Source organism: Mytilus californianus, unplaced genomic scaffold (assembly GCF_021869535.1).
Source record: "Mytilus californianus isolate M0D057914Y unplaced genomic scaffold, xbMytCali1.0.p SCAF_3, whole genome shotgun sequence".
Classification (NCBI taxonomy): Eukaryota; Metazoa; Mollusca; class Bivalvia; order Mytilida; family Mytilidae; genus Mytilus; species Mytilus californianus.
Genome location: NW_026262679.1, coordinates 91,840,476 through 91,868,212, shown reverse-complemented (window position 1 = coordinate 91,868,212; position 27,737 = coordinate 91,840,476). Strand labels below are relative to the sequence as shown.

Genomic DNA, 27,737 nt, shown 5'->3' with positions numbered 1-27,737 from the left:
TAAATAAAGTACCATTTCACCAAATCTTTGGAAATCTTGGACACATATGTGCATCACTACATACCCCCCTTTTTAAAGCAAGGGTATAAAAAAAAGTTTGTAGTGGACCTTACATACATCATTTCTTCCAGGTTTGGTTTAAATTGACCATGTAGTTTCAGAGAAAATGATGAAATTTTATTTCAATAAGGGTTTCAATAGGAACTATTTGCCACCTAATCAACACTTGATGGGCATCATGTTTAGAGTCTCCCAATCATGTTAAATTTTGAAACATTTCACCGTGTTTTTTTCAGAAAAGATTATTGAAAATAGGCCATTCATAATGGAAGGTTGCCTCCAGCACACATTCTTCAAATGAGGACTATTTGTAGAGGATCTTCCATCCAACATTGGTTCCAAGTTTAAGTGATGAAAATGTGAAAGTTATCGCACAACAATGACAGACGCCAAGTGATGGCAATAGCAAAAGGCCATGTGAGCTAAAAATTCTGAACTTAAAAAACAAGCAGACTTAAAATTCTAAGCAATTGAAAAAAAGAAGACAAAATTTGTCATAATTATCAGAAGACAAACTATTTAAATTAGACTGAGGCAGTGTCAGAAAGCTCCATGACCATGCAGGGTGAGGCAAACATTATTTCTGTTCAGATTCTAACATAAAATTATAGAAATGTCGGTCCAAAATTCTTGGTGAATTCTATATAGTTATAACACTTCAATATATTTTTCAGTATCAAGGGAAAAAAGAAACATTTGAATAAATTAAAAATAAAATTATATGAATATACAAACAACTAGTACATGTTGTAATATGTACATGCCCCTTTGTAAATAAAATCAACAGTGAGAATAACAAAATAGTTATATATATATTATTATATCAGGATTCAGCAAAATGAAAATTAAAATTTATATTTATATCATGTCAACAGTTTGGATTGCCTATGATAAAATGTAGAAAAGACAAGTTACTATCTTTTTTAATATCTTCTTGTAATTTTGACCCTTCAGAATACATCTAAATTTACCATTATAAACATCAGTTCCTTCAATAACAAATTAAATATTACAGTAGTTTTTTTTGTAAATATATTATATATATCAATAGTTATTATTTTTTTCCTAATATTTATCCAACTTCATGATTTTTTTTCTCTTAAATATACTAAACTGAATGAGCAGTAAGCACTGACAAGCTTTTCATTAACTAAATTTGATAATTTTTATACAGCAATGGCAATAATAGCAAAGATGCCTCACAATATTGTTTAAGGATTACAAACCTGACGTCGTAACTACAGTGCAAAATCTTATTATTAAACTTAAATGAAACAGTTCAATTCTTGCATCAAAAAGATGGTATCATACATGTATAAGTCACACCAGTTTCTTATTAAAATATAAATAGGGATTTTTTTTTCACAAAATTAAAATAACTTTTAGCATCTTTATACAGCATATTAAATTTCCCCATTAAATATACAGCTTATGTATGTGTATTAAGTGTAACTGGCTAAGAAACAATACATCATTAAAAAAAATGAACTAGCATAATTCTGGTACCACTGATAAGAGTCCCAAGATATGACACAGTGGATGACTGAAAAATAATCATCTTATCAACTTATTTGTTTTTCCTCATTAGATTATATGTATTTTTCCAGTATAAACAGTTCAAACTTTACACTATAAATCCTGAAAATTATAGCCTTAATTAAATTTACATATTATGCTTTCCAATGCTATGATAATGTTTTTACCTGTGACTGTCTTACAAATATTCCATGGTTATCTTCACAGGTGAAATAAGTCTTTCCTTGTACTGTACCATTGTTTTTACCTTTAGCTCCATCACAAATAACACCAATCCATTTCCCTAAGATAAAAATGTAATACTACATGTATATAAATACATCACACAAATATCACCAATCCATTTCCCTAAGATAAAAATTTAATACTTTATAAACACATCACACAAATAACATAAATCTTCTACCCTAAGATAAAAATATGATGCTTCATTAACACATCACAAATTTATAATGTCAATCAATTTCCCAAATGCAGAACACTGTCACACTACAGTGACTACACTAACATATTTGCACATTTTTATTGGTCAATATATTTATTGACCAAATGAAAGAAATGTGGTTGAAAAGAAAAAACTACTATGGCAGACAGCAACCAAAACAACCACAGCTTGGCTCCTGACTTTGGACAGCCACATAAAGAATGTGGTCAGGTCAATCATGTTTGTCAACCCTAACATGGGAGAGAGGTAAGTTTCATCTGAACATCAATCAAATGTACAATGTATGATAACCAACATCACTATTTCTTCTACTAAATATAAACATGATAAAGTAAGCACTGTACAATAGAGAACTAAATTTTTGTACAAGAAAAACATTATCTTTGGGGATTTAATATTTGTGTTAAAAATAGCAAACTTACCACTGGAAAACAAAGTAGAACCAATATATGCAACTTTACCAACAACTCCCTTGCCAACTACTTCCACTCTAGTTCCAACCTTAATGGGTTTTTCATCCGCCATATTTCCTACTAATCATAATGTATATACTTCAGTCATGTATAAGGTACACTAACAAATACATAAAACATAAATACTGAGTATGAAAATTGAGAAATTATGTCATGCAAAATAACTCAATAATAACAAACTTTAAATGAGATGAAAGTAATTGAAAAAAAAATATGTTCAATATCAATATTTATTACCATAAAATCTACTGAAATTGTTATCTTTACTCTTGCAATTGTGTTGTAAATAATGAGACTTTTTCCTGAAGGAATCATAATGGTAGAAGGAATGATTTTGGTCTATACCACTAATGAAAGACTTTCAACAACAGGACAGGCGATAGAAGTCTTACGATTGTCCTTTACCATGTTTACTCTCAGGATTTTAAAACATGGTTTCCTTTACTGGTAGCAGCATTGATAATTTCGTTTCATGCAAAATTTCCAAGACTTTTCACAATGCATTTAGATGTTCTAAATTTGAGTTTCATGGGAACTTTGGGTGAAGACTATTTCATATTCTGTTAGGGGAAATGTTGGAAATGAATATTCTGGCCTTGTAAGCACAGAAAATACATTGTCTTGCCCAAGACAGGTCGAAAAGGAATATTCTACAACACCGAAACAGCCATTTGGAGGAAATAAATGTGCACTGATTTGCCTAGCCTTCATGTGGATAAGTTACCAAAATTTGTTAACTTTAAGTCACATGTACTAATAATATGAGACAGGTGCTACATGTACATGTACATTTACCATATTAAAACAAAAATATTTTGGTTAGTAAAACTTCCTTGCACTTCAGGTTACATTTATAATAGATTTATTAAGAAAAATAAGGACATTGTAATAAAGGTTGATATGAGGCAGGTACTACCTGCAGTTACCGAAGGTTATTAATGAATGTTTGTTATATTTATCATCATCGGATTTACAAATTTATGGGAAATAAACAAAATCCTGAAATGTAAAATTTTAAAAACAAAACAAAAATCAGGCCTAGACAATTTCAGAGGGGCGGGCGGGGATGACAACACAGAAAATCTACAAGTTAATATTAATTGGCTTTAATCGACTTGTTAAAGTCGTATTTTGTTTTACAAAAAAGGAAGACAACCCATGTAATAAACAAGTTAAGACCTCTATGAGTCAAAAGAGAAAAATAAGACATGTCTGAGATCTGACTGCACTGTCTGACAAGTGAATATTGGTGAGCATCCTATGGCTTGTTTGTTGTGGTCTGTTGCAGAAAAATATTGTTTAATTAACTATACTGACCTATATATGCAAGCTATTCATAGAATGTGTGGTGCTGATAATCATTGATCAAACACCTCAGATGTCACATCTTGCATTGCTCATAATTTATTGTAAGACCGCTTACATCAAACAGAAAATATATCAACTTCAATTTCGTAAGCCTATTTCTGACAATATGGTAACAGTTTGGAATTTATTAAGTCAAATCAATAAGATAGTTCCATTTATGACATAATTTTAATAAGATAATGATCATTTGAAATGAATTTCCGGAACCGATATACTTATTTTCTTTTTTACAAGTACTTAAGCGGCAAAATGTCAAGTCAGCAGGAAGGTGTGAAAATTTTCCAAAATACATGCAAACATAACATATATAGTCCTTTACAGTAATCACTAAACAATTGCTTAGGTTATTTCTGAATTCTTAGAGTCGTAACTGATATTAAGTCAAATCAAATGTTTATATTCCTAATTAAAGGGCCCATCTAGAGCATATAAATCAATAAAAATCACAATCCACCCAAACAAAACATGCAATCTAACATACATACTCAGTATAACTGATTGTTAATAGCAATAAAAATGATTAAGAACAAACATAGAAACAGGATTAAAAACTTATGTATACATTAGGGGAGAGAGCCAGTACAAAGAGGGATAACTCCATTTGTTTACCTTAACTTGTGTCTTTTTTTTTCCCTGTCTCATCTGGAAAATTTTATTTAGATACAGACTAAAAACTGTATAGAAATCTAAATCTTCATTTTTCATGATCCAGATAAAAAGATTTTCTTAATTTATGTTTCTTTAAACCTTTTAAAATATTTGTCATTGATTAACTGGTTAGGATAGGCTGGGTTTTGTTCCCTAAACCAACGCAGTCTCTCATCTCAATCATTACATTTTAATTAAAGAATAAAAGCAAAGATGAAGCTGAAAAAAAATAGGAACTGCCTACGATTAAGTTGAAAACTTAACCAGGCCTCGACAATAATGCTTGTCCGATTGTCCGGTACCAGAGGAAAAAAAGGTCGGACAAGTAAAAGCTAGATCAAGCTTGTCCGACGGGACAAGTAAAATTATTCTGAAGAAAATAAATTTAATCCAACTTTGATGAACAAAGTAATTATAAACAAAAAACAAGAAAAGAAGATAAAAACAAGTATTAATTTGACATGTTTACTTGCAAACCGATAATTTTAAACTGGATCTTTGTCAGGTACTTTTTAATAGGTAAAAGGCATACTATTTTCGGAAACCAGTTTTACTGATCCGAATCAGCGATGCGCTTTGTAGAAAAGGTAACTTTACAAGACGTTCTTCACCAGCTCGGAAACGATTCGGCTCCTAAGTTTAATAGACAGTTTGGCACCGTAGGAGACATATTTAATAGACATGATTAATAGACAGTTTGGAAACGCAGGAGACATTTCGGGACCAAGACAAATCAGTACCTCGTTTTCCTACCTTATTCTGTTGCTTTATAATAAATACCATACCGGTAATTTTTTTAACAAAAATATTTTTTAAATAAAAAAGAAGAAATTATTTACCATAAAATTCACAAAATCATATTTGATCATATGTAGAAAGAAACAATACTTGCAATACGGTGACCTATAGTTGTTAATTTCTGTGTCATTTGGTCTCTTGCAGAGAGTTGTCTCATTGGCAATCATACATCATCTTCTTTTTTTTATTGATTGCATTTGAATAATCTTTTTTCAACTTAAACAACCAGGATACAAATCCAATGAGAGTACATTGACAGGCCTATCAGACGGTGCCTCATGTGCAGAGTCTGATGAGACTTTGGCATTGATGAAAACTAGAACCTAAGCCCTGTGACATGACTAGATTCAGTTGTTCTCGACTCATATTTTTGAAAAGTATTTCAAAAGATATAAATCAAATTCTGTTCTGTTGTTTTAATTCATTTTGTTCCTTGGATCAACTTATTAGGCAAAAAAGGTTATTATTAAGATTTATTTTGGACAAGTTCCAATTTCATTCGGACAAGTAAGTTTTGGGTTGTACTTGTCCTACTGGACAAGTTGAAAAAAAAGTTATTGTAGAGGCCTGTTAACAATAATGAAAAAATATTGTAATGTTTAAGGTTTAAGACCCCTTCTGTAGGTCTGTGTATTACAAAATAGACACAAATACCTACAATGTCTCAACACATTTTATTCGACTGGACTTTGAAAGGAAATTATGCTCACAACTTTGAGACTCAATTTCCCATGAAATTTTCAGTGAAGGCTAGATATAAAAATATTTACCTTTTGCATGCTAATTGGTGAAAAATATTTCCAGAAATATCCAAAACCAATAATAGATTAAGTTACAATTTCATCAATGACCTAGTTCTTATTTTTAAATGGCAACCCAGATTTCCCAAGATCTTTCACTTTGGAAGAGTATAAAATAAATTTACAAACTGATCTCCGTAAAATTTGAAGTGAATTTCTGAAATGTTTGGTTATATATTCCAGAAATTGAGGCCCGCCAAATTTTACAGAGTTTGGTTTGTAGATTTATTTCATATTCTCCAAAATTTAAGGTTTCACAGTGCACACTGTTTGGGGTACATTGATAACCCAAAAGGCTTCTGAAAACTGGTCACAAACCTGAAAACCACTTGATATTATCTAATAACTTTATATGGTGTAATACTGATATTAAAGATTAAAATTTTAAGAGAAATAACAACAAACCTGTTTCAGTTTAACCTTAACTTTGGAAACACAGTTGCATCTAAATAATGTCACAAATTTTCTTGAACTCAAGGTTAAGGAACTTGGTTAGTTTCCTACATCTCCAGCTCCTGAAGAAGAGTTTGTGACGATGCACATAAAAAAATGTCAAACTAGGAAATTGGTCAGATGTCAATTTTTACAATAATTTTCAAATTTTGTATCATATGTACCAATACTGGCATATAGTCACAAAGTATAATGTGAAATGTGGAAGAAAACTTATAAATGTAATAGGATGAAAAAAAAATTGCACAGCACTCCACTTGTGCAGTTTTAGCTGGAGCACACCACTGTAACAATTGATTTTATTTTTACAAGGAAAGATGTCATGCTGATTCAAGTTTGTTTTAAAAGCTCTGCTTTTTATTATATGACATTTGTTTTTGTAAATGCTATGTACATTTCTGCATTGAATAACAACTCTGCAAAATAGCTCAATATCATATGGTTTAGTTAATATTTTTTTCTGGATAATTTGGTGTGGATGCAATTCTTTGATAATTTCTTTGTTGTTCATTCACATCTTTTATAGACTATAGACAATTTAGAGTTGGTTGAAGGCTTTTCTTTGCCTTCTTAATGTCTTTTGGTTAGTTTTGTCTTAGAGTTTCTGCCTCTTTGATATCTCCTTTTATGCATGTATTTCCAACATTGTTCCAATAGACCATAGCATGTCTTTTATTAAATCTCCCAAACAGACTTATTGGTTCTTCTGCCGCTTTTTCAAATTTGAACTTGTCCACACCATTTCTCCAAAACCACTTGTAAGATTTACTTAGGGTTCCACAATCTGTTAGAATAACATATCTAGTGGTGCAAGCAGGGTTTGGTTTGTGCATTGTGGTCTATAAAGGGGTACTTTGAGGGTCAAAAAGAAGGGAGGGGCTTACTATAGAACCCTATGGGATTTAAATTTTTTATATTTTCAAATGATTATAACATGAGAACTATTAGTGATGGACACATGGGGTCTTCAGTAATGACCATGGGAACATATGGCCTATTTAAAGGTCAAAAGGTCAATGGTCAATTCTGACCTTAATCCTTGACCTTGAAGAGTCCTTAGGGGTTCATACTTATGAGGACTTTGTTTGGGAGACTTTGTAACAGTATCCTGTTACAACCATTTCTTGTTATTCTTCCCACTATTTCATTTTCTGTCTTTGATAATTGAGAAAGACTTTCTGTTTAATAGTGGATGATGCAGAACCTGAAGGAAGTAAGAGAAAACGGCATGGTATGCTCAAAATGTATTATGGAATTGAACAGTCAGGGGGAGCTACTCTTGATCCATGTGACATTAATGGTGCACATTTTGAAGCAGATACTTACCTATCCAACTTGATTAAGCAAAGATCTCTGACAGAATTAATGGACGAAGAGACTAAAATGGTGACGCAGATTCGTGCACTTGATAGTGACATGCAAACCTTAGTGTATGAAAACTACAACAAGTTTATTAGTGCTACAGATACTATAAGAAAGGTAGGCAGCTAATTTGAGTAGGTTTTTAATGATCATACAAATAAGATACATAATTCATTAAGTATTTATGGATGCGATTACTTAATAAACCACAAAATAAAAGTCCTGTTTGTTTTATGTTTGGAAATTTTGAAGTCATGATTTTTGAAAAACATCATATTTTCCTTTCACAAATGAGAGTACATTTACACAGTATTGGAGGTACACAAGTTTTAAAATCTTTCCCTCTATATATATATAAAATCACATGTTTTTGTCTATGCTCGCCTTTGGACTGTTTTAACAAATCAGTTAATAAAATTTAATTAAACTTGGCCACAATTATCGTTGGATTATCATCTAGTTTACAAATTTTACCATTTTTTTTTCAATTTTGCCTATTATCATGACAACTATAAATAATAGAAAGAAACTTTAAAATGCAAAAATGATCAGCAAGACAAGTTCTATAGTCCCCATGGCCGAAATTGTCAGTCGACTCCTTATTAGAGTTGTAGCCCTTTAATGACAATTTTTACCATTTTTTTTTTGCGTTTTGCCTTTTATGATAAAAATTATAATAGATAAATAGACACTTTAAATCACAAAAATGATCAGCAAGGCAAGATCTACTAACAAGTCAAATTTTGCAGATATAGTCAGTAGACTGTCACTCTTTATAGGAGTGATTGCCCTTCAATGAGGATTTATTTTTACCCTCTTTTGTGTTTTGAGCAAAAACTAAAAAATAAGAGAAACTAAACAGACTAAATGATCAGCAATACAAGATCAACAAAACAGATTTTTGTCATGAATTCTATTCTCTTCTACAATGTTGGAGGGTGTCCTTTGTTGAGGATGCACATAGACCAAGGTGGGTGACACAGAGCCTCTAGTTTTATGTATATATATAAGTCTTTTGATGGAAATATGATATCTATTGTGAAATTTATTATTACATTTTGTATAATGAAAGAAATCAAGGAATTTTGTTCATAGCTATACTGTAATATATATATACAGTATGACACTTGATGAGGGAAACATTGAATATATTGTAATAAACGATCAAGTAAAATGGAACATAACATTGTACAAAATATATGGAAAGCTGTTTCACAAAATGATTATTACATGTACATTTTTTTTCTTGATTATGTTAAAATTTCATTCTAGTTTATTATGTTATAGATGAAGAATGACTTTAAAAAAATGGAAGATGAAATGGATCATTTAGCAAGTAACATGGCAACTATTACAGAATTCAGTGGAACAATTAGCAACACTTTACAGGACAGGAGACAACAAATAACAAAGTTGTCAGGTGTACATGCTCTTCTTAAAAAGGTACAAAATTAAATCTAATATATAAATCGTATTTTGACATTACATATTATGTAATCAATTTTATGTCTTTACATTTTACTTCTGTTCAATGAAATTTTGTCACATTTTCTCAGGAACTACAAATCAGAGATCCCTGTGAGCATTCTTTCTGCCTTGATTGGTATGGTTGGTAAGCAATAGCTGACAGTTCGTCTTGTTAAATTTAAACCATGATAACATGAACTTGTTGAAATAAGATGAATATTGTACCGGTATACAGCCAGAAGATATCATACATTTTTTTTATGCCCCAGCTTTAAAAAAGTGGGGGTATACTGTTTTACCTCTCTGTCCATCCATCCGTCAGTCCATCGGTCAGTCCGTCCGTCCGTCCCATGAATATTTTTCGTCATATATCTCAGGACCTACATTACAAGGATTTCTGAAATTTGGTTTCAGGGTTTATATGAGTCAGCTATACCGTGTGATACGTTTTCAGATTCATCACTCAACAACTTCCTGTTTACTGAAATATTTGGACGGGGGTATCATCAGTGAGCAGTAGCTCACAGTTTCATTCGTTTTTTTCAATATTTCACCTGTATCAACCCAAGACACTAAATATAAATATAATTCCAAGGACTCTGCTCGAGGGATTATATTGGTTGAGGGTTGATACAGTGTGTGATATTGAAAAAGCCACATCATGTACACTTTATTATTCACTTCAAGTAGATGTTTTATGTGACGTGATGTTATGCAGATAAGGGGTTTGATCAATATCGATGATGTGACATTATACAAAATAGTGGTTTGATAAAGCATTTAAAACCATGACTGATATCTTCATGAATGGCTGATACAGCATGATTGCCATTGATTGTATTACAATACTATTTACTGCTTAGTATATAATAAATAGAAATATAACAGAATGTCAGGTAAAAATGTTGTATCAACTAATTTCCTACTGTTTCTTATATTTTTGCCATTATAGCTTCAGTTCCTTTTTGAGCTCCCAGCAAGATTAAACAAATGTATAGAAATGAAAGCTTATAGTGCAGCAGTCAGGTAAGTGTTCTAATTAGTACCAAAAAATATTGGGTTTCAGTCTTCTTTAAGTTTGTTTAAGGACTAAATACACTTTGTACATAGTTAAAACCATATTAAATGATGAAAGAAGAAAAATATCAGTATTTCCATTTTGTAATTTGTGTACCATGACATGTACAATAGGGTTTAGTGATGTCATTAGTTAACATTTACATTTAAAAATCATATTTAAACAATAAAAGACCTTATGAGGGAAACAAAATAGATGTATACATATATTATCAACAATACATTTTGTGTGTAATTCATTGACTGGATTGGATGACTTGCATCAAGAAACTTTTCTTACCATAGATATTATACTAAAGCAAAGAGAATTTTACACCAGTATCAGCATATGGCAAGTTTTCAAGGAATCAATGAGGATTGTAATAAGATTATTCATCAACTTTGTGATCATCTGAGAGAACAGTTTAAAGATAAAGAGGTAAACAAAGTTCACATAGATTATTTTAAGGATGTTCGCTACTCTGTTTCAAAATAACAAGCTTTTAAAAGACTGTTATAAACTGATAGTATATAAATAAAGAAAAAAATGAATGGTCCGTGCACTTGTTTTCAAGATATAAGCCATTAAAAATTTGTCGGGAAATGATTCTCTCTAGATTTTTCATACATTTAACATTGGCACCTTTTTTCTTTCAAAAACGATGAATAATAACAAGGATTTTATAAGATTTTCAAAGATGACATTTTAAACTGTATGTAATTAAATTATGGAAAGAAAAGTAGGGGTTAGTGGGCAAAATTTTTTAATGACACGACATGGATAAAACCAGAGGATTCAGAATATCTGACAAAAATTCAAAAACAAGAGGAGCGAACATCCTTAAAGTCATTAGTTCCTTCATCTTTTGAATATATCTCTAATATGTATTAAGACTATTTAAATTATGGTACCAATATTATTGTAAAGTATCTAATGCCTGCCAATAGTATTCACTATCCCCTTGGATTTTGTTTTAGTAAATATAATTAACTGTTTGACATGTCTTTTCATTATAGTGATAATTATAAGTACATCCTTTTAACACAGACATTTTTTAATGTAAACTATAGGTAGGCTAGACTGCTTTCATGAAGAACTTCATCACCAAACACTGTTTCTCTTGACATGTTTTGTAAATAAATCGTGATCAGTTTGTAGATTAATTATGATCAGGGGGATTAGCATCTCTTTGTATTAACTTTTTTTTTTTAAACCACTGCGTATAATGGACATTTTAATGTCAGTAAACCAATAAAGTTTGTAGCCTGAAAATTCTGATACATTAATTTTTTTTTTTAATCTGAGATTTGATATAAACTTTATATTAAAAACTGATTTCTTCCTTAAATACTTCTGTTATCATCATTGCTTGTATTCCTATTGCGCATTTAAAATAATAAGTTTACAAACAGTTTCATAAAAGTTTGGCTGAGATTTGTACACCTGGCCCTTCAAATATTGGTGGTAATTTATGTCACATTTAAGGGTTTAAAAAGGTGAGTTTTAAGCTATGATACTTCTATGGTTTTGTTGTATTTTTCATCTAGAAAAAAAGTTGTATTTCAAAATGTTAGTAATTAACACAAATCCATCGTTTTAAAATTTTGAAGAAATCTGCCTATAATGGTTGTCTTCTTATCTAGTAAAGCATATGTTAATTATCCTTTACAGTCCACACCAAAGCAACTGGCAGAATGTGTAGATCTATTACTACAGCTAAATGAACCAGCTGAAAAGTTGTGTGAAGAATTTTTATCACAGTAAGTTATTGATATGTGTTTTTCCATATGATAGAAATATTTAGCAATTTTCAGGGTGATATTTTTCTGAGGATATGTTAGACAGTACTGAGTAATGGACAACCACTGGATTACAAGGGAAAAAGGGTTAAACATGTTTGTTGGCGCTCAACCCTCCCCTAACCTGGGACAGTGCTGTAACAGTACAACAATTGAAAAAACTGTAAATTTCAGTTGAAAAGTGATTGACTTATCAGATTGGCAGGAAACACAACTATCAACTAACAAATTTACAAAAAAAAACACTGAAGTACCTAAGAGTACTCAAAGTTACTGAAAGCTAGTTCAAAGCCCAATTTCAACTGATAATTAGTGCATGATTTTCCCAGACTAAAATATCAATCATTACAACTCCACTGATTTATTGTATAGACATCATAAGCAGTCAGTTTATGTACTTTGAGCTTGCTTTCAGTAAGTGTGAGCATTCTTTGATACAACTAATAAACCAAACTAAAATGTCATTAATTATTTAGTTTTTACCTTGATTTGATTGTTACTCTTTAACTCTCCCTATTGCAGTCTATAAGAAAATCTTCTCCTACTGGCAGTTTGGAACTTATAACTTTTACCATGTGTGATGTAAGGTGTGCATCATTAAACATATCAAATTTAGTGTGTTCACCATGTACCATATCAAATTTAGTGTGTTTACCATGTAACATATCAAATTTAGTGTGTGCATCATTTAACATTTCAAATTTAGTGCGTTCACCATGTAACATATCAAATTTAGTGTGTCCACTATGTAACATATCAAATTTAGCATGTTCATCATGTAACATATCAAATTAAGTGTGTCCACTATGTAACATATCAAATTTAGTGTGTTCACCATGTAACATGTGGTCATCATGTAACATATCAAATTTGGTGTGTTCACCATGTAACATATCAAATTTAGTGTGTTCATCATGTAACATATCAAATTTAGGGTTTTCACCATATAACATATCAAATTAAGGGTGTCCACTATGTAACATATCAAATTTAGTGTGTTCACCATGTAACATGTGGTCATCATGTAACATATCAAATTTGGTGTGGTCACCATGCAACATATTAAATTTGGTGTGTTCATCATGTAACATATCAAATTTAGTGTGTTCACCATGTAACATATCAAATTTAGTGTGTTTACCATGTAAACTATCAAATTTAGTGTGATCATCATGTAACATATCAAATTTAGTGTGTTCATCATGTAACATATAAAATTTGGTGTGTTCTCCATGTAACATATCAAATTTAGTGTGTTCATTATTTAACATTATATATATTAATAACAAATGAATTACTTGTTAGTATTCATTACTAGAAAATGCTAAACATCTATAATGTATTTATCTTACACCATGAATGTAGTGCAAGACAGAAGATAGATGAAGATTTACAATTGTTAGACAGGCAGATAAGGTTACAAAGTGGTGAAGAGATCAAGTCTGAAGGAGAAACAGCTGCCCAAGCTTACCTGGCTACCCCTATGGTAATGAATATGTTTTCTTCTAACTTAATCAATTTTCTATCTTACCTTAGAAATAGACTATTGGTGTGAAAAATTAGAATACTTCAGGGTACACATGTATTTCATTTATTTTAACTGTTTGATTCATAAACTTGGTGTGTGGATGCTTTTAAGGGATAGCAACTTTTGTAGATTTAAGTTCTGAGCTATTTTTGATAGATTGAAATATTAGTTAAGTTGCATTTTGAAAGTTAAAGAATTACTCTTTAAATGAAATGTATTGTATAAGTGTTGTTGCATTTTGTTTTTACATAATTTTCCCTTTCTTTAAAAATATCTTGGAAATGGATGTTGTTTTTCTTACCTATATAGTGATACTGCATATATATCTACAGAATCAACTCATTTAACATCACTGAAAAAAGAAAACACTCTCTTTTTACTCAAACAGAAAATAAAAAATCTAATAGTACGTTGGAAGATCAACCCATCATTCATTCATTTTAGAAATATGTTTAATTTCAGGATGTGTTAGAGTTTGTTGATACTGGATGTAATGGTTTCCTTAGTAACATATGTTTAGTTATAGCATCATACAATGACATGTTCCTGTCTAAACCACAAGAAGAGTAAGTTTTATAAACAGCAATTAAAGTTAATTGAGAACTCTTTTTTTATATTAAAAGTAGATATCTTCATGAGTGTTTAAATGAGCCAATATCACAAATACAACTGCAAAAGGTGTGTTTGTCTTAAACTGGAAATTGAGTGAGTATGTGTAAATCACAAACTAATTTGGTGAGGGTATGCAGAAATCCTGTAATTAATAGATATTACGAAAGAATACTTCTTTAAAAGTAAAATTATAATGTATTTATGTAAAATACTGTTTAATTTATTCAACACTTTAATATTTGAAGGACTCTAAGCTAAAATAAAACACTAGCAACTGTCTGAAACACAAAATCAATAATTTTCTGGATGAAGCATTAACTTGATATTTATCAGTAAATACATGATTTTTATGCCCCTGCCGCACCGCAGGAGGCATTAAGTGTTTCCCTTGTCCGTCCAAAATTTGATTCTGTTCTCTAACTTTAATTTGCCTCAATCAAATGTTATTAAACTTATACACAATGCTCATTACCATAAAACACAGGTCTTGTCAATTGAATTATGATGTAAAAAACTACAGATTTTACGTACTCAATTTTTGGTTACTATACCACTGACAGTGTATATACAAATCTGCTTAACCTAAATACCTGGTATGTTTTATTGAATTTCAGTGAAAATATGGATGCAATTGCCCTGAAGAAATTAGTCTTTTTTGTTAATGAGTTAATGGAAAAATATTTTAATTATGTGCAGAGAAGAGTTCGGTTGGAGGTAAGAAATTTTCACTAGTTTAAAATTGTTGTCAGTGGCTTCAGCAATGTCTTATATTGTGATAATGATGGGAAATACAGGCATCTTTTTTATACGCCCATTTACGGGATGTATTATGGTATACCATTGACCGTCTGTCCGTCTGTTAGTCCGTTCGTCGTCAACATGTCGGACAATAACTCAAAAAAGCTTTAACCAATATGCATGAAACTTTGGTGAATTGTTTATATCTATTGACGTGAGCTCCCTTTTGTTTTTTATAAATTTCAGATTTATCGTTTCCAAGTTTGGGGGTTTTATTCATTAAAAAAGGGGGAATTTTCCAGTTTTCCGACCAATAACTCAAGAATGCTTTCACCAACTTGCAAGAAATTTTGATGAATTGTTTATATCTATTGACATGAGCTCCCTTTTGATTTTTATAAATTTTAGATTTTACATTTCCGAGTTACAGGGTTTTATTCATAAAAAAAGGGTGATTTTCCAGTTTTCGGACAATAACTAAAAAATGCTTTCAGCAGTTCTCATTAAACTTTGGTGAATTGTTTATATCTGTTGATGTAAGCTCCCTTTAGAATTTTATAAATTTGTATAATTTACATTTCTGAGTTATGGGGTTTTATTCATTAAAAAAGGGGGGATTTTCAAGTTTTTGGACAATAACTCAAAAATGCTTTCAGCAGTTCTCATGAAACTTTGGTGAATTATTTATTTAAGTTTACCCGGATGAAAAGATGAATAAAGAGATATTGATTATACCTGTTTGGGTACAGGTAGTAAAATAACATCAAAACTGCTAGGTTAATTAACAAGATTTGGTATTCATGATTCAAGATTATAGCTGAGGTTGAAATTAGTTTATATATATAAACCAACTTAAAAATGATTATCGCTATTTGGTGTATTTTTCCTTTTGATCTTTTTTTTTGTGATAACTTTTCATACCATGCTACTTGCTTGAGATAGAAAGTTATCTCTAGAACCTTAAGGCGCATGTGACGTCAATATAAACATCAACAATGTCATAGGCAAAATAGTGTAACCAACAGATAATCAATGGTCTTTTAAAATCAAGGATGTTTCTTCACCACATCTCATCTCAAGGATGTAGCCAATCGATGATATTGTAACTGAGAAATAACCTATGTATGAAATACCATGAATAATCTATAATTATATCAATTTACATATCTAACTTGAATATTTAGTTTGTTGAAGCATGCTGTCTATGTTTCCTAGACCTAAATCTGGTTATAATCCAGACGATTATGTCATTTTCACTAAAATCTCTACTTTTGCCCTATTTGGGTTGTAAATGTTAATGCTTTAAGGGAAAAGCCAAGCAAAGATAGTTTTGTTTTACTTTCTTACTTGTCTTTTCATCAACTTGAAGCATCTCTTATTTTGAAACAATGGACTAAAAATTCAGTGCCAAATATTGCCCTTAAGGAACTTACTTCTTTTCAATATATTGCTAAATTTATGAAAAATTTAGATTATTTCTTCTTTCATTTTTGATTATAGTAAGAATGAATAATGTTATTGTAGAGAGGAACAGGAGATAATACCATACTTGTCAGATCATTGGACAGATTTCACAGAAGACTTCAGGCCATGAATAAACTCTTACCTGACACAGATTTTTCCAGGTAAATATGATGATCTATTATTGTGTATACTAATAAAAGTTGCCAACCCAAAGATTTGATCAAAATCAGTGTTTACATCATATTCACTTTTGCAGTTATTTTGATACATAATGTGAAACATTTCAATTTACACAAACATTATTTGACAAAACTTTTAACATTGAATGTTATGAGGATTATAATTGCAAATATTTTTAACTAATGAATATGTAGCTAAAGAAGGTCAAAAGTCATCTAACTGAACATTAGTTCTGATGTCTTTATTATGCGAAAGATGTTTTTATTGCAGAGCTGGTACAGATATAGTTTCTAAAGCAGCTAAGGACAGGGTTGGCCATTATCTCCAAAGTTTAAAACAACACTTTTCAGGTAAAAGATTACAAAAGTAGTGACATGTTGTAAAGTTTTTGTCACCAGGCTAAATACTTCTTTTTTCTGTGGGTACTATTTCATACACAACATTGATTGAACATGGATCTAAGCATTCCTATGTCAATCCTTCTGTTGTTTTACTGGTTACTCATTTGCTTTCAAATGAGTCAATTGTTCTTAAAAAAAATCTCTAAATTATTTGAAATTTTGAACAATACCATGGGACATAAATTGAATTTTAACTTTTATGTCTTATTTCTATAATTTTGAACAATTTTTATTCAGATTGTATGACAGATGTCCGACAGAATTTGGCTGCTCCAAGAACTATAGGAAAGCATGACAGTAATAGTTATCTGAATGATTTACTGAATAATACACAGACTGCAGTGGTCGACCAGATCAAATCTGTACTCAATAACTTACAGGTAAATTTACTGAATAATACACAGACTGCAGTGGTTGACCAGATCAAATCTGCACTCAATAACTTACAGGCCAATTTACTAAATAGTACACAGACTGCAGTGGTTGACCAGATCAAATCTGCACTCAATAACTTACAGGCCAATTTACTAAACAGTACACAGACTGCAGTGGTTGACCAGATCAAATCTGCACTCAATAACTTACAGGCCAATTTACTTAATAGTACACAGACTGCAGTGGTTGACCAGATCAAATCTGCACTCAATAACTTACAGGCCAATTTACTTAATAATACACAGACTGCAGTGGTTGACCAGATCAAATCTGCACTCAATAACTTACAGGCCAATTTACTAAATAGTACACAGACTGCAGTGGTTGACCAGATCAAATCTGCACTCAATAACTTACAGGCCAATTTACTAAATAGTACACAGACTGCAGTGGTTGACCAGATCAAATCTGCACTCAATAACTTACAGGCTAATTTACTTAATAGTACACAGACTGCAGTGGTTGACCAGATCAAATCTGCACTCAATAACTTACAGGCCAATTTACTAAATAGTACACAGACTGCAGTGGTTGACCAGAACAAATCTGCACTCAATAACTTGCATGTAAATTTACTGAATACTGCAGTGGTCGAATAGATCAAATCTGTACTCAATAACTTACTGGTAAATTTACTGAATAGAACACAACCTGAACTGTTTCCCAGATCAAATATGTTTGCTCATAACTTACAGGTAAATTAACTGAATAGAACACAAAGTGAAGAGGTTTACCAGATCAAATTTATTCTCAATCTATATTGATTTAAAAACTAATAATGAATTATTTAGTATGTACATCTTTACAAAGCTTGGTGGAAGACCAGATCAAATCTGCACCCAAAAACTAACAAATTAATTGAATGAATAGTACATAAACTGCAAAAGTGAAGCATATCAAACATGTACATGATTACTTAGCAGTGACTAATTGAACAGTACACACACTGTTGTGGAAGACCAGATTAAATCTATATTTTCATCTTTTGAACTCTGGTGTATAGTTGTCTCATTGGCAGTCATAACACATTTCCTTATTTTTAGATTGATAACTTACATGGAAATTTAAATAACACCAAACTTCAGTGTTGACCCAGATGAAATTCTAACTAAACAAGGTACAAGGAAATTTACTTAATATTACACTTATTGCAATGGTTGACCAGAACAAATATGTATGCAATAGTTTACAGGAAAATTAACAGAATAGAGTTAAGATTTTTGGAAAAACTATTTTGTTTCTTGCTGTGTTTTCCATTGCTCAATAAATCCAAAACTGTAAATGCAAGGTGGCCACAATATGTTTGATTCTTACCATTACACAGGAACCTACAGTTTTGAAATTTGGAGCTGCAAATACGGTAGGATGATTACAGTAATAAGATAAATAATACATAATGTTTATTTCTTCATGATTTTGATTACTTAAAGAATAGTTTTCTCTATTGTAGGCATTCCTTGATTCAGACATTACTTTTGCCATGAAGCCATATTTCAGAGGACCATTTTGTGTTCAGGGTGTAAGAGAAGGTTTGATTGTAGAATTCCTAAATCATATCTCTTCAACCTGTCTTGTAAGTATGTTATGGTTAATATATTAGAAATTTCATAATGTGAATCACTTGTAACAAAAAAAATAAACAAAATACATTTTTTTTCAAATTTAAATCAGTAAAGTATCATGGTTTTGTATTCAGATTTTAGTTTAAGCTCCTTGTTGAAGTTCTAATAGTGCATGCTGAGATCAAGAATAGTAATGAAAAACCTTTTTTCTTTGATATATGGTTTGTACTTTGTACATCAGTCTAGTATATTTTGTTTTGCCTGTTCTTTCAATATAATCTATTATCAACTTATCTAGAGGGAACCATTCTCTAATGCCATGATTGGTCTTGTAACAAACTAGATGTTATTGGCCTCATAAAAGGGGCAAAAGATTATCAAAGTTGGGGATGTTATATGTAAAATTCCCTAAAAACGCAAACAATATTTACATTAAAAAAAATGAAAAATACATAAGAATGAGTGGAAATATTTGAATGATTGTTGTGAAGATCTTCTAGCCTTTTCTTCATAAGTTGTTTCAAAAACAACAATAAGATTCATGACAGTTCAACAAATTCAACAATGACATTGCGTCGTGTTATATTTATTCAGACTTTCACATTTTGGTGCTAAACAATTGCATAAAAATACACATGTATGTGTCTCACCTTTACAGGTGCTGTTTTTTTTTATATTGCTGATGCAGCATACATTGGCACCTGCACTGCCATATCTTACCATGTTGTCAAGTCAACAAATCATGTGACATAATTATATGACATTAAGAGCACTTCAAATTAAAAAGGAAATTGTTATTATATTTATATTATAGTACTGCTAACATACTAGGTTGATGTTTATAGGAATTTTGTGAAGACAAAGATAAAGGATCAGCTCCACCAGCATTGTTGTTAATTTTGTCCAAGTTGTGCATAGAATTTGAATCTTCAACAATATCTTATTTGGTAATGTTATATTTCTGATATATTTTTTTTCCTTATTTTTAAACTTTTCTATAATATATTGATATTATATATAGATATTTTAATAAAGTATTTTATCAACATGTGGTTTAATGAAAATTTAATTCTTTGGCTTTACTAAAATTTAGGTATTTCCCCCCATTTTTCCAGATTTGGGACTTAGTCACTTTTTAGCAAAATGTTTAAAAGATGATACATATGCATATCATTTGAATGGCCAAAATTAAGTGACTGCACTTGTTAAATTGAAATGTTTTATCAATATTACTAGGTGGTTATTACTTTTGTAATGTTTTAGTCTATATTTACAGCTAACATTGACAGAAGAACAATTTATGATGACAGAAAGATTTCCTGTTACTTCAGTTACAGATCTGTGTAATAATGCTAAGGATGCAGCACAAAAATTATTGAATCATTTTGTCAAAGTTCAAGGGTTGTCAATTTCACAGGTAACTTGTGATTTAATCTTCCTTAGTGGTGGTGGCCAGTTTGAACAAAATTTGTCAAAATCTTCTTTAAAAAATTATATATAATGATTTGTTCTGACCACCATTTAAAATCTCCACTTTAAATAGAAAAATACATATAAAGGCAAACACAAATATTGATCATTTTATGAACTTTTTAATGTTTTTATTTTTCAGAAATAAGTCAATGATAAATTATGTATAGGGTAAGGTTCCGAGTGAGTCATACAGGAATGTTAGGCAGGTTTTATACACCATTTAAAATTATTGGCATATTATTATACAATGTTGTCAGTTTGTTCATCTGAGCATCTCTTACAATAAAAAATCAAATATGCTTTTAACAAATTACTTCAAAATTTTTGCATGTTTGATTTTATTTTGGCAAACTCCATGTCTATTTTGACAATATGAGTATTTAAGAGTTATTGGACTTTAATCATTAAAAATAAGATAATAAGGTACATGTTTCATGCTTACAAAGTTTGCTGAAATGTATCTTTCAGAAAATTTTAAACAATGTTTGGTTTCATAAGGTAAACCTCCCTTTTTTATTTGCTCACCTGGCCTGAACGGCCAGTGTGAGCTTTTGCCATCACTTGGCATCTGTAGTCTGTGGTCCATCATTTGTTAACTTTTACAAAGATCATCTCTCTGGAACTACTGGGCCAAATTTAACCAAACTTGGCCACCATCATCAATGGAGTATCTAGTTTAAAAGATATGTCCAATGACCCTGCCTGCTGACAAACATGGCTGACATGGAAAAAAATGGAACATAGGGGTAAAATGCATTTTTTTCTATTATCTTGAAAACCTCTATAGTTTAAGAAAATCTGACTGAGGCAAAAATGTTCAGAATGATAATATATACTACTGTTAAATGACATCAAAACTGTCAGACGACTTTATACAGAAGTTTTTGCCTTTAAACTACGAATACTACTATTTTTTTTTTCATTTTTGCCTATCATTTTGTAATTTATAATAGATAGCACAACTTTAAATGATTAAAATGATCAGCAAGACAAGATTTATAAATAGATCAACATGACTGAAATCGTCAGTCGACACCTTATTGGAGCTACTGCCCTTTCATGACGATTTTTCCCAACTTTTGCAATTTTGAACACTTTAATAGATAGAAACTTTAAAAAGCACTAATGATCAACAAGACAAGATCTACAAATAAGCTATCATGGCTGAAATTTTCAGTTGACTTGTTATTTGAGTTATTGCCCTTTTATGATAATTTTTACCAAATTTGGTAGTGTATTTTTGCCTTATATTTTGAAACCTTTAATAGATAAATAGAAACTTTAAAAGGGATAAGATCTACAAACATGTTAACATGAATGAAAATGTCAGTTTAATCTTAATAAAGTTATTCTCCTTTAATGATGATTTTTACCAAAAAAAGGGGCCATTGTTGAAGATGCCGATGAGCGACACAAGCTCTTTAGAGCCTCTAGTTTTCAGATATATTTTCCCAGACTTATGGGACTTTATTCCTTAAAAACTTGACTTTTCAAATTTTAAAATTTAGATCTGCATGAAAAAGTTACATTTATTGCAGTAAATATAAGTTCAACCAAATATATAATATGTTATCAAGTTTAACCAAATATATAATATGTTATCAAGTTCAACCAAATATACAATATTTTGATTAAGTTCAAGCATTCAACTATTCAACTCAATCATAATTGCAGATGTTACGCAAGAGTGTGGAAACAAGAGATTGGTTAAACACAATAGAACCTCGTAATGTACGTGCTGTTATGAAACGTGTTATAGAGGATATAACAGCTATAGATGCTCAGGTTGGACAGCTTTATGAGGAGGGTGTTAGGAAGGAGAGAAGCAGTGATTCTAGTCGTAGGACACACCCACATAGTTATATGGGTTCTGCGGCACTGAGGAAAGGAGGACAGTGGAACTATGCTCCTAGGTAGGAGTACAAGTCTCTCATTCTAGGATATGTTTAGAGTTTCATTATCACTACAATTGAATCTAGTATTAAAAGGAAACCTATTCTAATTTAATAATCGAATAAAATTTCATAATATGAAGATACTCTGCATGTTTAAGAAAAAAGTTGGTAGATTTTTTTTTATGTTACAAATTTCTAAAAAAAGTGCTAGCTTTAAGGACTAAATTTATTATTCAATGCAAAATCTTAAGAGTCTCTAAATATAATGAATTTTTACAGGTATTAAATGTGATTTCCTCTTGATATATCTGAACTGTTTTTCTTTTTTTTAAGTATTGATAATAGTTTGATGAGTAATATACAGAAGCTGTTCTCTGAGAAAATAGAGATATTTAGTGCTGTAGAGTTCTCTAAGGTATCAGTTCTCACTGGTATAATAAAGATCAGCTTAAAGGTAATTAAAAACAGTAGAATTAAGCTTGAGAATTAATGTGTATAATACAGTTTCAAAGCAAATTAACAGAAACATTATGACCTCTTTCATGTCCATGAAAAAAGGTAAGTTTCATAATGACAATGAAATTAATATCGCACACTTTTCACTTATTTCCTGTTATTCTGCTTAAGTTGGTATCATACATTAATGTTAAAGTGTCTTATTTTAAAATCTGTTGAGAGTTTGGTACTTACTTTCCATAGACTACAGTCCATTAAAAGTTTAAATTCTGCATTTTACATAGAATAAACCTGCTTGTATTCATTAACACAAAGCATATTATTTGATAATTTAACCTGTCAATAATCAAACCCCTGTCAAATTCGTACAAAGTCTTCGGTACTGGAGAGGTTTGACTAAGACAGGATTCATTATACCTGATATTGTTGTGAATCACAGTAGTTATAAAGAAAAAATGGATAGATGTTTACAGACCTGATTCAAAGGACGAGGCTATTTCAATAAAAAAAAAAAACCTTATTTACAGAGGTCACCATAACATGGTTAAAAGCCTTTTGATGGTCACATTAAAATGTTTTTTTTCTGAGGGTTTATATTTGTCATCAAAATATGCATGCACTTCACAGTTATAACTCTTCTATATCAAGGATAGAAACACCACAAAAGACTTCAGTAAAGAAATTTTAAACACACACAAAAAAATTGTTTTCATAAAAGGCACATCAGTTGAAATTTGTCATACAGTCTAAAACTCATTAGTGGATCAATGTTGATAATGAGTGATTGGTCAATTTTTCAAACAATATTTTAAATATTGATATATGTTTTACTAAGTTTTTGTGAGAAAATTTAGAAAAATAAAAATAATGATCATTCTAGAATTAAACTAGTCCATAGCCTTCATGAAAAAGGGGAATATGGTTAAAAATGAATATTTCAATATATTGAGATACAGAAAATTGTATTTAATTTTTTTTTACAGACATTCCTTGAATGTGTAAGGTTAAGGACATTTGGACGATATGGTTTACAACAGATACAAGTAGATACACATTACCTACAATTATATTTATGGAGATTTGTTTCTGATGAAAAGTAAGATTTTATTTTTTGACAGTTTGAGAATCGATTAGTAGATGTTCTTTAGTATCATTTTTTTGCAGATTTCATGTGTATAGGTAAACCACAAAATTAAGAGTTCACCGAAGTACATATGTTGTATAGGCTTGTAAGCAGACTATTGCAAAACCACAAATTCAAATATTTACAAACACCATTTTGAATCAATCCAAGAAAGTTGGTATCCACACAAATAAATGATTCCACAGCAATGTCCCTATTTTGATAGTAATTAAAATCATGAAAGACAATGACAAGTCATTCCCAAGGTGCCAGACATTGGGCAAAGACCAATAAAAATTGGTTTGGTCCAGTTAAGTGATATGCATAACTGGACCAAATGACCAGTAACATTTTTGATTTTGTCCAAATCATATGTGTAAATGTCCTGTAAAAAAGAGATTGATCCAGTTAAGAAAAATGTTTTACTAGATCAAATGTCCAGTTCATTTCTCAACACCTTGGGAACCACTGCAATGATGTGACTCATCCTCCAATAAGATAACAGTAATTTTGAAAAATGAAAATCTTGTTGAATTGCAGTTGAATTGGATGATTCAATGAACTCTTTATAGGTATAGACTTACTTTGAAAAAAAAATAACACTATAAATTTTATTCGTTCTAAGTGCTTTCACAAGTAAATGCTAAAAGCCAAACATTTGAACACCAAGGATGTATAAGTATAAAAAATGTGAAGAGGTATATGACCAAAAGGGACCTAAAGATGAAAGCCAAATCCGTCTAAGGTCAACTTTGCATGAGGGGGTCGGAACTTTATTTTCTTAGTAACTTCTAAATTTATGAATGTACAAACTTTGAAGTGTATGTTATAAATCATGTCAGTATTACAAGGGTACTCCAGACTGCAGAGAATACAAGTCAAAAGTTAAATTTACTCTGTTTTTCAGCCTTGTACAAGTATTATTGGATGAGATTGTATGTAGTACAGTACACAGATGTCTTGATCCAGCCATGATGGAACCTAGTGTAAGTATTTAATAGGATAATGTAATTTTTGAAAGGCTGGTACCAATTAATGCATGAATAAAGAGCTTGTTGGATAAATAGCAATAAAAGCTACACATCTAAAAACCAAACCAATAAAAAGGACACCATGCCTTGCTTACATTATCACATTTCTATGTTTAGTGAACTGCAAAATTTGTGTCAAAACAATAATATGGCATGTACATTAAATTGTCCCCTACTGTCGTAGACTGCGTATGAAAATGCATCATACTTTGTTTTCAAATGAATTCAGTGTCATATTAATAGTATAGAAAATTATGGACGTTGTTTATTTGTTCTAACTATGTTTGGGTGTTGTTGGTATAACTGAGACACAAGTGCTACTTTTCTGGCCTCATCACGAAACTCATGTTGGGTCTTCGAATTATGTTTTGTTTTTTTTTAAACTTGTAAAATAGACTATCCATATTTGATAAGCTGGATTTTAGCTTCCCTGCATCTAAGTGCTAAGTAGTATAAAAGTCACACCCTTTTAGTCATGCTATTCAGTTTCAAGCAGAATGTAAAACTTTGCCTCCTCAGTGATGCTTAAACATCCATACAATTTTTACAATATATAAAATATTAACTAGCCTAATTAGAAGTGTATATTTAGAACATCTAATAATAAAACTTCAATATTTTAGGAGCTTTATGATTATCCTATGAGGCCATACTCTTTATAAATGCTCAACTTATTCACTTAAATATATACATACGTACATGCAATTATATGGCAAGATATATCAAATTATGAATTAACTAATAAACCCTTTTACTACATACATATTAGCAAGTACAAGCAAATTGTATGTGCAATACAATCAATGGCAATCATTCTGTATTAGCTATCTGTGATGATATTGATATCAGTCACGGTTGCAAAGACCTTATCAAAACCCAGAATCCAGTACTTCATACAGAAGAAAAATATGTTTTAAGTATATGATAAAGTGGATATGATATAGCTTTTTCAATGGCACACTCTGTATCAATCCTCAACCAATAGCAAAGCTCTCCGGTTTAAATTGGTGTCTCTGGTTGATATCGGTGTGATTTTTTATAAGACATATACTATTCTCTTTTTATTCAATGCTTTATTTTCATAATGTGCTGAGTAAAGATTAATAATATGCTATATTTTCTGTTTTAGGTTATTGACCTTATATGTGAAAGAGGATAGACAGAGAGGAGAACTATAGTGAAAATAGCAGAACATTTGCATCATTCTTTAATAACTTATTTCACCTAACTTTTTGTGATTCAAATAATATGTAAATAAATTATTTTATGAAACTCTATGTAGATTTGAATGATTTTTATCCTCTGGAAAAGGATAAAATTATCTCCATGGAATTTAGAGAAATGAGTCTTGTTTATGCAATAATTTGAACAAGATTATTGACTGAATTATTTGGCATGAAAGCTGCAAATATATGAATAACAAGTGGAACTGTGAGCTATTTCTCACTAATTATACCAAGCTTTAAGTATTCATTAAACAGGAAGTTGATGAATCCTGGATGTGTAAACAGGCTATAGCATGCTTACATGAAGGTGCATTCCAATTTTCAGGAAACCTTAATTGATTTGTATTTTCCGATGAAAACGAGAATAAAACCTTTATGTGTAAGAATATATAAGTATTCTGTTAACTGAATCTGAAAATTGCATCACACAGTATAGCATGCTTACACAAAGCTTGATACTAAAAATCAGGAAGCTCTGATTTGTAGTTCTTGAGAGAAAAATCTGACCATTTTTTTTTACTTGGTCATTAGATTTGTCAGAATATATAAATAAGTATTTTGTAAACAATGCTTCAAACTAGTTCCTTAACCACTACCAAAGAACTTTTCATTAACTTTTGTAATAAAGCATATAAATATAGTGGAAATAACTATTTTTGGAGTGAAAAAATTCTTTTGATGTTTTAGATAAATTCATTGGACAGTTTTGACTTTTCAATTCTTTACACTACAATCCCACACAATGTAATCAAACAAAAGTTTTCCTATTTAATTCAATGGTCTTTTGAAAAATTTGATTGTAAAAAAAGAATCATTTCAAACTAATGGAAATGCGCCAACATTTTCAACTTTTCAGAAAAATGACCGATCCATCCGAATTATTTACTGGCTAATTTCACTCATGTATATCAAGCAAGCTCATTGGCCACATCATAATAGTGTGCTCACATCTGATGCAGCACTTTGAAAACAACAACATCCTCAAAAACCAACAAAACACTTTAAGAAAACACGATTGCTGAAAGTCCAACTATTAAATGTAGTTAATGACCAAGCAAATGCATTTGACAACAGAGAATATATTGACATCTTCATTCTTGATTCGAAAGCGTTTGTTACGTCATCACACTTGTGTATATGAATTCTAGTCTAAAATGGCTATTTTGATCTTCACAGCATCTGAACGGTCTTTTAGTCAATTTTCTGGTTTATTCACTGAGGTAGATTAAGTACTATAAAGAGAAATTAACAGAACCCCCCTCCCCCAGGGAATGCTACTTGGACCTTTATTGTTCTTAGTTTACATAAATGATATTAAAGAAAACGACACATCAAATATAATAGTAT

General features: G+C 30.6%; 2 protein-coding genes across 6 annotated transcripts in view; one reads left to right on the top strand and one right to left on the bottom strand.

Annotated features, from left to right (window-relative positions):
- The window catches only part of LOC127735392 (dynactin subunit 1-like), a 69,641-nt gene extending 65,713 nt beyond the window's left edge, over positions 1 to 3,928 (bottom strand). For 4 of the 5 annotated variants that reach the window (XM_052245556.1, XM_052245559.1, XM_052245558.1 and 1 more), the window contains exons 1-3: positions 3,832 to 3,928; positions 2,464 to 2,571; positions 1,764 to 1,879 (exon numbers count right to left, since the gene is read on the bottom strand). In XM_052245556.1, the coding sequence (XP_052101516.1) occupies positions 1,764 to 1,879; positions 2,464 to 2,566 (219 nt within the window). In that variant the 5' untranslated portion in view covers positions 2,567 to 2,571; positions 3,832 to 3,928. Of the gene's footprint in view, positions 1 to 1,763; positions 1,880 to 2,463; positions 2,575 to 3,831 lie in introns of all 5 variants that reach the window. The other variant, XM_052245557.1, reaches the window with a different exon arrangement.
- A 196-nt stretch (positions 3,929 to 4,124) lies between these two features.
- On the top strand, positions 4,125 to 26,441 carry LOC127735396 (vacuolar protein sorting-associated protein 51 homolog). Its single transcript, XM_052245571.1, has 20 exons — positions 4,125 to 4,150; positions 7,771 to 8,060; positions 9,231 to 9,386; positions 10,363 to 10,436; positions 10,773 to 10,905; positions 12,139 to 12,227; positions 13,632 to 13,752; positions 14,257 to 14,360; positions 15,021 to 15,120; positions 16,669 to 16,769; positions 17,059 to 17,138; positions 17,427 to 17,569; positions 19,075 to 19,197; positions 20,032 to 20,133; positions 20,463 to 20,603; positions 22,334 to 22,572; positions 22,888 to 23,008; positions 23,994 to 24,106; positions 25,041 to 25,119; positions 26,294 to 26,441. The coding sequence occupies exons 1-20, from the start codon at positions 4,132 to 4,134 to the stop codon at positions 26,321 to 26,323; spliced, it is 2,358 nt and encodes a 785-aa protein (XP_052101531.1). The 5' UTR covers positions 4,125 to 4,131; the 3' UTR covers positions 26,324 to 26,441.
- The last annotated feature ends 1,296 nt before the right edge of the window (positions 26,442 to 27,737 follow it).